We start from the raw sequence: 11,882 nt of genomic DNA on the forward strand, positions 1-11,882 counted from the left end.
CCACACTCTGTGACAGTCCCTCTCTTCCTTTTCTGCGGCACTTCAGCGGCAGCTCGATCACTCCGCCCCTAGTCCTCGGTGGCACTTCGGCGGCAGCTCGATCGGTTTTTTTTTTGGTGGCAAAAAAGCTGGAGCCGGCCCTGGCCGTGGCTGGGATGATTTAGTTGGGGTTGGTCCCTAAAGAGCAGCAGGGGAAGTGGCTGCGGAAAGCTCGTAACTTGGCGAGACTCATAGGCATCATGGGATGTATGGCCGGGCACTAGTGGAGGAACAATGGGTTTGCACTGAAAGTGCTTTATGGACGTGGAGTAGAAACCAGTCCCTAGGAGGCGCCGTCTCTCAGGAATGGCCCCTCTGGGTAAGAGGGAGAACAGAAGAACGTAAGAGCGGCCAGACTGGGTCAGACCAAAGGTCCATCTAGTCCAGTGTCCTGTCCTCTAACAGTGGCCAATGGCAGGTGCCCAGAGGGAATGAACAGAGCAGGTAACAGGTAACAGACCAGAGCTGGGATATCTGGGAGTAGCCAGTGTCAGGGGCTGGCTATCATGGGGAATGATTCACAGGGAGCTGGGGACTGGGCTGCAGCTGGTGTGAACCCGCCTAAGGCTGGCCTGGGATCGGCATCAGTCGGGGTTGTGAGAGACGGGCCTGCGGACGAGTCACTGCACTTTGTTCAATGGGGATTTGGCGCTGCCCGGCCCCTTGCAGGGGCCAGGACGGGGAGGGTACGTACTGGGAGCAGCTCAGTCCTCTGGTGATGGGGGCTGGAGGCGATGCGAGCTGGGCCCGGCCCCTGGCCCCCGGCGGTGACGTGAGCTGGGCCCGGCCCCCACCTCCTGGCAGTGACACGAGCTGGGCCTGGCCCCTGGCGGCGACACGAGCTGGGCCTGGCTGGACCGCAGGGCCGCCGGGGGGGGGTGGGGGGGAAATTCCCCCCCCCCCCCCCCGAGAATACAGTGTTCTATAGGATGGCAACTTTTTTTTATGGAAGGGGCCCCTGAAATTGCTTTGCCCCAGGCCCCCTGAATCCTCTGGGGGGCCCTGCTGGACCGTGGGGCTGAGCCAGCCCCGCCATGCCCAGGCTCGTGAGCAATGGGAGGAGAGGGGACAGGCACAAGGCCCGGTGCTGAGCGCTGGGTTCAGGGCCCACCGCGGTCGATGGGCGTCCTTGCAGCAGGCCCAGGGCAGGCCCCTGTGGCGGTACCCGGGCGGCACGGGGTCGCGGGAGGTGCCATCCAGGGGTGACCTCACTGACTGCCCAGGCCTGCAGGCCGTGACCTCGGCAGCCAGCGATGGGCTCGTAATCCCTGGGATCGGCCCGGCGCTGGGATTGTGCTGAGCCCAGCAGGCCTGTGTCAGTTCTCCTGAACGAGGCGCATTTTTCTGTCCTGGGCTTGTTTTCAAGGAAGCTTTGAAGTGTTTTCAGACCACGAAAGGAATTAGCTGGGCCGCCGGGATCGGTGTGCGGTCGGGGCGCTGCTTGGCTCCGCGCCCCCCTCACAGCAGCACGCTCAGCCCTGCAGAATGTGCTGACGGACGGACGGACGGACATGGGACCCGTCCAGCTTACCAGGGAATCTGCTCAGGGTCCAACTTTCTGTCCTTTGGTGGCTGCTCCAGCCAGCTGCAAGCTGGGGTGCTGCCCCCGCTTTCCCCTATGTGCCTGGGGCCCCCTCCCCCCACAAGGGCCTGGGAGCAAACAGCCCCTGCAGAGATCATGGCCGGTGAGCACGTTGGCCAGGTAACCAGCTGGGTGCCCTGTCGGCCCAGAGGAAGCCGGGGGAGGCGAGCAGCCCTGCCCTGCCCCCACCCGCGGCTCTAGGGCGCAGGCCGGCAGTGCCGCTGGGCTCATTGGGCCTGAGTGCGTTTCTTGGTGTCACGGGCCCCATGGGGCGCAGCGCAGGTCACGGCACCGTGCCCGGGGCAGGGGGTGCGTGCAGCTCGCCCGTCTCTGCACGGAGGGGCGCGGTGTCAGCCACCTGTGGTGTTGTTTTGTGCCCTCCTTGCCCAGCATGGGATTCATTGTGGGGAGGAGGAGGCTGAGGGTGCGGCTGGAGGGGCCATCGGATCAGGCTCAGGGCATGGAAACCCCTCTGTGGGGTTGTGGGCGGCTGGAGAGGGACGGTCTCATGGTGGAAGGCGAAATGGAGACAATCCAGAGCCCCCAAACCACCAGGGAGGCTAAACCTGTCATGCTGGGGGTGGGGGGGGGCTGTGACGAACTGGGAATGTTCATAATGTTTTCTCTGAATACTGTGTTGGTGCCTCAGTTTCCCCTATGCAGTTCTTAAGTAGCTAGGTGGTGGGAGAAGGGGGGATATGATAGAGGTCTAAGGGGGATATGATAGAGGTATATAAAATCATGAGTGATGTGGAGAAACTGGATAAGGAAAAGTTATTTACTTATTCCCATAATACAAGAACTAGGGGTCACCAAATGAAATTAATGGGCAGCAGGTTTAAAACAAATCAAAGGAAGTTCTTCTTCACGTGGCGCAGTCAACTTGTGGAACTCCTTGCCTGAGGAGGTTGTGAAGGCTGGACTATAACAGGGTTTAAAAGAGAACTCGATAAATTCATGGAGGTTAAGTCCCTTAATGGCTATTAGCCAGGCTGGGTAAGGAATGGTGTCCCTAGCCTCTGTTTGAAAGAGGGTGGTGATGGATGGCAGGAGAGAGAGCTCACTTGATCATTGCCTGTTAGGTTCACTCCCTCTGGGGCACCTGGCATTGGCCACTGTCGGTAGACAGATACTGGGCTAGATGGACCTTTGGTCTGACCCGGTACGGCCGTTCTTATGTTCTTATGTGTGATTGGTGCAGAGCCCTAGAGGGCAGATGTGATGCTGGCTGGACAGAGAATGACCGACCCTCTGTCACCTGGCAACTAATGGCCCAGGCCCTTCCCCCTAGCAAGGGGATGCTAAAGGTGTTGGAGACCAAAGGGGTCAGGTGACCTCTTGGCCCGGGAAAGGAACAGAGCAGAGGAGGAGGGGCTGGAGGGGGTTTCAGTCTGGAGCTGGCTGGGGATGAGGAGTGAATTGCAGACGTGGGGGTCTGGCTCACTGCCCCCCAGAATGGACCCGGCCGAGGGGTCCCGTTCTCTGTACCTACAAGCTCTGGTTTAGACCCTGTTCCTGTCATCGAATAAACCTCTGTGTTACTGGCTGGCTGAGAGTCACGTCTGACTGTGAAGTGGGGGTGCAGGACCCTGTGGCTTCCCCAGGACCCCGCCTGGGCGGACTCGCTGGGGGAAGCGCACGGAGGGGCAGAGGATGCTGAATGCTCCAAGGAGAGACCCAGGAGGTGAAGCCGTGGGAGCTTCTTGCCCTGCAGACAGGCTGCTCCAAGGGAGAGGAGGCTCCCCAAAGTCCTGCCTGGCTTTGTGGGGAGCAGTTCCAGAGCAGCGCCCGGGGACTCCGTGACAGGGCCTCCCCCCTTATCTTTGCCCCTCTGCAGAGTGGCCTCCCTCTAAGCTATTCACCCCACAGGCCCTCTCCATACCTGACCCCCACTCACTGTGCCCCCCTGTGATGTGGTGGGTCACCTGCCTGCCTCCCCCATTTGAACATCACCCCCCTGGGAGCTGGCTGGGCAGGTGCTGAGGGGCTGAGCAGAGAGTGACAGTGCCCCGGGGCAGAGCTGAGCCCTAGGTGGGTTAGTGCTGGGGCTGCATAAGGGCAGGTCTGCACTGAAACCCTCCATCGGCCTCGTTACGTCTCCCGGGGTAAATCCAGCCCCTGTGCTGACCGGGGCGAGCACAGAATTCCTGTCGCCCTAACGCGCTGCAGCATTTGAAGGGCAGACATACCCCAAGGCAAGAACCGCCTGAGGCTACAGAAATCCCGACCCGCTCCACTGAGGCCTGGTCTGCCCTGACCAGTGTGGGTGACCTCGCTCTGTCAGTCAGGGGGTTGAAAACTCCAGCCCCCTGAGCACTGTCGCGACACCAACCTAACCCCAGTGTAGACACAGCTATGGTGATGGAAGAATGCGTCACGTCATTCTTAATGTTCTTAATGTTTCCCCTGAATACTGTGGGGGGGCCTCAGTTTCTGGCCGACCCTCTGTCGCCTGGCAACTAATGGCCGGGCCCTTCCCCCCTGCAAGGGGATGCTAAAGGTGGGGGAGAACAAAGAGGTCAGGTGACCTCCTGGCCCGGGAAAGGAACTGAGCAGAGGAGGAGGGGCTGGAGGGGTTGGCAGTCGGGAGCTGGCTGGGGACGGGAAGTGAGGGCAGACGTAGGGGTTTGCCTCTCTGGGCCCCAGAATGGACCCGGCTGAGGGGTCCGGTTCTCTGTACCCACAAGCTCTGGTTTAGCCCGTGTTCCTGTCATCGAATAAACGTTTTACTGGCTGGCTGAGAGTCACGTCTGACTGCGCAGTGGGGGGGCAGGACCCGGTGGCCCCCCCAGGACCCTGCTGGGGCGGACTCGCTGTGGGAAGCGCACGGAGGGGCAGAGGATGCTGAATGCTCCAAGGAGAGACCCAGGAGGTGAAGCCGTGGGAGCTTCTTGCCCTGCAGACAGGCTGCTCCGAGGGAGAGGAGGCTCCCCACAGTCCTGACTGGCTTGGTGGGGAGCAGTTCCAGAGCAGCGCCCGGGGACTCTGTGACAGTCATTCAGGGCAGTGATGTTCCTATACAAACAGAAACACCCCCTCCCCCCCCGCCATCGCCGTAGGCTGCCTCTACACTACGGCCAGCCTAGCTAGACACCAGCGTAACCGGACCAGTGTGGTCTCCAGCGTGTAGCCACTAGGAAAACCCTGCTGGAGGAAGAGGAGGGAGCAGGCGAGACAGAAAGACACTTTGTTTCGTTATAATGTTAGAAGGTGGCGATGGTGGGGAAAGTGGGATGTACAAAAGTTTCATACCAAACATTTGGGAGCATCTCTTCTCCTTACCCCGCCAGCTCTTGGTACAAAGCCACACCCTTCTTTCCCCAGGAGACTGCAGAGAGCGGGGCTGGTGCTTGCAGCTGAGGCTAGGTTTGGTACGAGGACGGGGGTTAGACAGACACTGAACAGGAGGTGGCCACAACCTTTTAAAAAGCGAGAGCGAGACGTGGTGACAAAGCTGCCCATGAGGCCAAGCTTGGGCTGTGTTCAGAGAGGTGGCTTCGTCTAGAGGCAGCCGCAGGTGGTGTCACAGCTCTGTCCCTGCTCTCCACCTGTCTGCGACACCCACCGAGAACGCCCCCATGGAACGCTCCCCACTACATGTCCCACCGGCGCCAGAGGGCAAAGCCGCGTCAGCACTGCAGGAGTTGGGAGCCAACCGTGCCAGGGGCTGCAGAAGGCCAGGACATGGGTGCCGGTCTGGCTACGCTGCAATCGGTGATGTCGCTGCAGCGGGCTCTAGACACACCTAAGCTGTCGCTAGCTTGAAGAACAGCAGCAGCCAGGCCGCAGCAGCATGGGCTAGTGGCCGGGTACCTCCCTGGCGCTCTTGGGGCAGCTGTACGGCACATGCTGCTGCCGCTCCGTGGCCATCGCGGTTCAAGCTTGCTTGCTCGGGTGTGTCGTACCACTGCCTGCAGCGCAGACATGTCCTGAGTCGAGGCCTTGGTCCTCCCTCCTGGGGGTAGGGACCCGGCCAGCCAGGGGAGAGAACGAATCCCTGCCTCCCCCCCGCCCCCCGATGCTCCCACGGTGCCAGGGAATGGCGGTAAGTCACAGGCAGAGGATCCAGCTGCGGGGGTGCAGCAAACAACCCCCTTTGCACAGGCAGACAACAGGCAATTAACGGGAGAGGCTAGAAGTGTCGGGTAACTGGGATAACCCCTGCATGAAGAGGAGCTCAACTTCCTCCCTGCCTTGGGGGCTGTCCCTCTGAGAGCCCAGTGCAGGCAGCCTCACCCCCAGGCACCCCTGACTGGCTGGGGACAGAGCCCTGCCATGGCTGGAACGGACGCACACCGATGGGCCTGTCTCCGGACAGGACCTGGTACTGATCGGTGCTTTCGACCGAAAGCGCTAAGACACTTGCTGGTTTCTCCGAGCAAAGTTTGCCCGAGTTTTCCAGGTACAAACTGAAAGGCAGTGAAATCCCATCGTCGGGGCCAATGGACCAGATCAGCAACAGAGAAATTAACTTTACTTCAAAACAGATCATAGAAGAAATAAATATACACGTCAACAAGCGAGCAGGTCACACCTCCATGGAGTTTTCCGCCAGCCCCCCGTCACTTTGGGTTGGATGGGACCTTGCCACTTTCAAGTCATCCAGAAGGAGTGATGCTAAACTTCTGGTCCCCTCCCATCAGGCGGCGTGGGCCACGTAGGTAACGCTCCCCCCTTTCTTGGCCCAGGAAGAGAACGCTAGGCTCCGCACCCCCCACAGGCGCACAGCGCCACAGAGGCCACTGGGTCAGTGCAGCCCATTTCAAACTTAAATTAAAAAAATACAGATACAATAAATAAATACAGGAAAACTGCTCCAGGCATAGACTTCCTACAACAAAGGCATGATGGTAGCTCCTGGATAGCCGGCCTTGTGCTCCTTACAGGAGAGCGGTAAACTTCTCTTTGGCGTAGGTAGCAGTTCAGATCACAGACAAACTGTGTTTGCAAACTTCCAGTGGCGGTGAGAGTCCTCAGGCCTCAGTATTCTGCTCCTTGCTAGAAGGACAGCAAGGAGGGTATGGCCGGGCACCAGGTAAAGTCCTTGGTGTATTTTCTGTCAGTGGAAGTACGTGTGGGAATGAAAATTCTGACATTCAGAGCAGCGGGCCAGAGGTGGTGCTCTGAAGCTGACATACGGGAGAACCTAGAACAAAGATGTCCCATTCAGTCAGCTGGTGACGCAGCCGTTCTCCTCTAGCAGCTCTGAATGTGATCCAGATGTTTGACGATGCTGTGCAGGCACTTCTGGAGCCGGTCCAGCGCCACCACGGCAGTGGTGTAAGGAGAGGTAGTCAGCAGCTCTGTCAGATTCCCCAGAGCGTCCAGGTTAGAGGATTTGTGGAAGGTGCAACTGAGGTGAGAACCCAAGGTCTGGATCAGACTCCGGAGGTTCTCTATGTCGTTGAAGATTTGTGCTACTGGCACGTTTTCCATGGGCAGGCTGGGCAGGATCCTCTGGAATATCTGCAAGGTCTCGTCCATGGAGTCTAAGCTCTCCAAGGGTCGCTCTCCGGGGATGAAGTCAAGTCCATTTATCTTCAAGTTCAGAGGGAAGAGCTGCATGGAGGAGAAGGCTAGTTAGCCACGCAAGCACAGGGCTGCCCTCTCTTCTCCGCAGGGGCTGTTTGGCTAAGGGCTATGGCACGGCTACGCTCCGGGGATCAGCCCCGGCAGCTCAGACAGCTCTCGAAAGGCCTGCACGCTCGTCCTGGGGCACGACAAACACTCCAGCGCAAAGGCGCGGGGAAGGCCACACCAGCGGCCATGGACTGGCTGGGCCCCTTGCTATGCTGCCTTTGAAAGCACCTCCTACAGCATGTGTGAGGCGGGGGGAGAGGGGGGAGGAAACACATGTGCCATGTGTCTAGGTCACAAACAGGGGCTGGTTCTAACTGCCTCCTGCTGCCTCCTGCCCTGGCTTCCATCGGAGAGTTACCTGGGATCCCCCAAGCAGAGGCAGATTAAGGTTTCATGGGGCCCTCGGACACAGCAAGTGGGGGGGCCCTCCTCACCCCTTCCGCCTGTGGTCCCACCCCATTCTGCCCCCTACTATGACCCTGCAACCCCTTTGCTCCTTTCTGCCCCCCCCAAAGATCAGAGAAGCTCTGCCCCCCCCACGGCCCCAGGGCTGCAGCGGGGAGTGGGAGCTCCCCCAGCCCTGAAGCCGTGGCAGTGAGCGAGAGCACCTCCAATCCCGGGCCTCAGCCGGGCTCCAGGCGCTGCGGCTTCCCCGACCCACCCACACGGTGCTTCTGCTGGGGCGCCAGGCTTCCGCCGCCCAGCAGCGGATTTTTTCCGGGGCCCCACAATTGGCCGGGGGCCCTGGGCATGGGCTCTGTCGTCCCACTGGCTAATCCGCCACTGCCCCCAGGTAGGAATGCAGCACGGTGGGCAGTGTCGGGGCGTCCAGTGGGCAAAGTCAAGTGAGAGTTTGCAGCACGTGGCAGCAAATGACTCACTTTGGGGCTGCAGGAAGGATGGGCGGTTAAACCACAGAGCCTGGGAGCTGGCTCCTTCTTCCTTCTCTGCCGCTGGCACATGGCCGTCCTTGGGCCCCTCCTAACCTGCTCAGTGAGTGCCAGGAGCTTGGAGCATGGAGATCCTTTGATGGGAGGTCCCTGGAGCAGAGAGATAGCCTGGCCAGCCAGCCTAGGCTTGGGCCCCTCAGTGCTAGGGAGGACAAGGCCCGGAAGGGCTCGGAGCAGGGGAACGCGGATGATGGAAGTAGCACGTACTAGAGAAGTGTGTGTGTGTTCCCTGCCGCAGAGATAAGGACAGCAGCCAGGACATGGCACCCCAGCTGTCTGTCCTCAGCGCAGGGCAGAGAAGGGCTGTCCCAGGGAGCAAGGGAGATTCATGCTGACCCTCGGGGAAGGCTCCCTTCCAGCCAGCTCAGGGACAGTGGAACCGTCCCCCCGGGGAAGGGACTCAGGACGGGGTGGGCAGTTACAGACTCGTCAACCCGGCACCCGCAGTCGTGTCCAGCTTTGATTCCCTGGGCCGGATCCTCAGCTGGCGGGGCCCACTGCCTTCTCGGGCCGGGTGTTACTTTCCACCCGCAGAGGGCCTGGCCCCAGGAGTCTGTTCGTGCCCCAAGGGTGAAATACAGCAGTGCCGGGAGAGGAATCCTCCCATGAGCTGACCCAATCGCCCCACTGATCCTCCGCCCGGCTCGCCCCCTCGTACCTGGTGCTCCTGGATCCGGGCTATGATGGTTCGCGTGAGGTTTTTGGTGTCGGCCTTGACCTTGTCGATTTTCACCGGCCGGCTGTAGAAGAGAGGCAGCCAAACGCAGAGCAGCCCACAGAGCGGCAAGCTGGGACACCGCATTTTCCTCCCGTCTTCTTCGCTAAGGCCCTAAACAGGTGAGATTGAAGCAAGTTAAACGGGTGTTTGCAGCCCCCTAGAGACATGGCCTCCCAGGAGATCTGAGAGCTGTGGGGTGCTGTGGCTGCCTCTGCTCCAACAGGGGTGGGCTGCTCTGCCTGTGCACAGGGCGCCAGGCTATCAAATGTAGGAGCAACTGCCCCGAATCTGCATCTGGCTCTCGGCTGGGTCTTTTAACCTGAGCTGGGGAGCCCATGCCAGTAGAGCCAGGGATCCCAGCTGCTGACGAGGCCCCTGGCAGGGGTTGCATTGTACAGGCCTGCACTGACTGTCTGCAGCCCCAGGGGTTAAAGCAGCAGGACACAGGCCAGGGAGCTGTCCCTGGAGGTGCCCTGCAGCATTCAGCAGCATGGTCTGTGCAGCACACCTTACACCCGCAGCTCTCCGTGGGAGCGCGGAACAAACGTGTGAGTTATTTGGGCTGCACCTACCCGAGATCGGGGCCCATGGGGCTGGGTGCTGCGTGTCCACAGGGAGAGACAGGCTCTGCCCCAACAAGCTCCCAGGCTGGCTAGCCAGCGGGTGGATGAGAGAGCAGTTGTTATCCCATAGCCCTGATGGGGAACGGAGGGATTAAACTACTCCCCCATGCTCCACAGGCAGGCTGTGTCAGAGCTGGAAACCGAACCAAGAGCTCCTGACCCCAGTCCAGTCCGTCAGCCACAAGCCCGTCCTTCACAGCTGTGCTCAGGCAGAGAGCGACTCTCTTCCACTCCCCATGTCCTCATATTACCCTCTCGCTGGCTTGGCAGCTGCCTGGCCACCCCTCCCCCTCCACTGTGCATTCTTTTCTCTTTCGCTGGTGGCCACAGGCCCGTGCGGCTCCGCACCATGTGTGATGTGTCAAGGTTTCGCTTTGAGATTCCTGGCAGGGCTCCCTGCCCTGTAGCCTGCAAAGGCTCGGGCTGAGATTCCCGGCAGCGCTGCCTCTCACTGAAGAAGCGGTGGCCAGCAATCGCATATGTTCCTGGGGCCCCTGGCAGGCTTGTCGCTTGCTAGCCTGTGCCAGGGTCTACGCTGCCACATCGGCACTGCCCTGGTCATTGCACTAGCTAGATTAAAGCGGGTCGAGTGGCCCTTGGCTAGCAAAGCTGGATGGAGCCGCCCGGGGTCGGGCGAGGCCCTGTCACTACTGTGCAGGTATTTCCTCACAGCACGAGGTCAGGCAGCAACATCATCGCTGCTGTACGGGGGGGACTTGCCCAGGGCCAGACCCCAGCTCTCCCTCGTCCAGCCCAACACCTCCACCCCCAGCCCTTCCTCTTGGCAACGGGACAACGTGGTGCAGAGCAGAACGCCCGAGCGCATGGCAAGGGGGACACGAGGCCAGGGGGACGTGCAGACACTGGACCCCAGCCCCTGGCTTAATCAGGCACCTTTCCCCTAGCAGGAATAAACCAGCCCCCACAGTGAAACATAACTGGCTCCCCATCCGCAGCCAGGGCTGCTCACAGCCCCAGCATCTCTGCCTGGGGAAATGCTCTCAGCAAAGCAGCGCAAGGGACCTGGTGCAGAGAGCTGCTCGGCACAGTCCTGGGCGCCCAGGCAGGGACACTGGCTTTATACCTGGCCAGGTAAAGTCTCCTGGCAGTTTGGCAGGGCTGAGGAGACCACAGCGTCCTGCTGACACCCCTCTGCACCTCCCAGGCCTCGCGCTGAGCTAGCACCAGACTCCCCCAAGCATGAGTGAGAGGAGACACCAGCTCCACTGGGACCTCTTGATCCCAAGCCTCCTTCCAGACCTGGCCCCTGGGGCACCGGGCCCCTGGATCTCTATGAGCCTGCCCTCCCGTCCTGCTCAGTTTCTTTGCCCCTTCTCTCCTATCTTCCTTCCTGTCTCACCTGCTTCCTCCCTTGCCCTGAGCTGCTCTCTGCCCCAGACCACCGGGGAGCCCCCTGTCTAGCAGGGGTTCAGATCACCAGGACTATGGGGCTCCTTCCCCACACCCCCTGGAGAGGGGTGAATCCTGTCTTGCCCTACACGCTACCCCTCCATCCCCCATTAACACAACAGTGCCACCTGGCACTCTCCCTCCCACAGACCTCCGAGCCTCAGTCCCATTTGGCAACAGGGGAAACTGAGGCACGTAACGGGGACTTGGCTGGCAGAGCCAGGCAGGGAACCCCGCTCCCCCGAGCCCCTCCCCTCCCCACAGGGCCACCCCCGCCTGGCAGCTTTTAAACCCCATGGCCCCGGAGAGGCTCCTTCCCCGGCCCCAGCCAGGGCAGAGGCGCCGGGCTCCGGCGGCCTGCCCCGTGGCGGGGCGGGAGCAGGGCAGGGCAGCCCCAGCTGAGCTGCGGCGGGGAGCCGGCCAGCCTGGGGCCCGGCGCCCCGGGAGGGACCGAGGAGAAGGGAAGGGGGCCCCCCACCTTACCTCCCGGCTCGCTTCCCCTCCGCGCTGCGCTGGCTCCATGTCGGGCCGGGCCGGGCCGGCTTATATAGCGCCGCGGCAGCATTGCACAAGGGTTACTCATCCTCCCCTCCTCCGGCTCGCCCCGCCGGGCGCCCGCTGCAGCGCCGGGCAGAGCGAGAGGAGAGCCGGGCCGGCTGCAGCGCGGGGCTCCCCTCCCCTCCCCTCCCCGCGCCCCGACACCCCGCTGCAGCGCCGGGCAGAGCGAGAGGAGAGCCGGGCCGGCTGCAGCGCGGGGCTCCCTCCCCTCCCCGCGCCCCGACACCCCGCTGCCCGCGCCGGGCAGGGGAGAACCCGCCCCGGCTGCCAGCCCCGGGACCCCGGGCCAGCCCCACCTGCCCTCGGATCGGGCTGGGAACCGCTCGGAGGCTGCGCAGACCCCAATTATCCATCCCCTACACCTCCCTAGCCACCCGGACCTGCACCCCTGTAACTAGCCTCTACACCTCCCTGTCCATCCC

At 61.5% G+C, this 11,882-nt stretch overlaps 1 protein-coding gene across 1 annotated transcript; it reads right to left on the bottom strand.

Moving 5' to 3' along the window:
• Positions 1-6,165: 6,165 nt before the first annotated feature.
• Positions 6,166-11,487, bottom strand: LOC123354454 (leptin). Its single transcript, XM_044996559.1, has 3 exons — positions 11,386-11,487; positions 8,810-8,980; positions 6,166-7,180 (listed from the first exon to the last, which is right to left on the bottom strand). Exons 1-3 carry the CDS (start codon positions 11,422-11,424, stop codon positions 6,818-6,820), a joined length of 573 nt encoding a protein of 190 aa, XP_044852494.1. The 5' UTR covers positions 11,425-11,487; the 3' UTR covers positions 6,166-6,817.
• Positions 11,488-11,882: the final 395 nt, after the last annotated feature.

This window comes from Mauremys mutica, chromosome 1, assembly GCF_020497125.1.
Source record: "Mauremys mutica isolate MM-2020 ecotype Southern chromosome 1, ASM2049712v1, whole genome shotgun sequence".
NCBI classification, from domain to species: Eukaryota; Metazoa; Chordata; order Testudines; family Geoemydidae; genus Mauremys; species Mauremys mutica.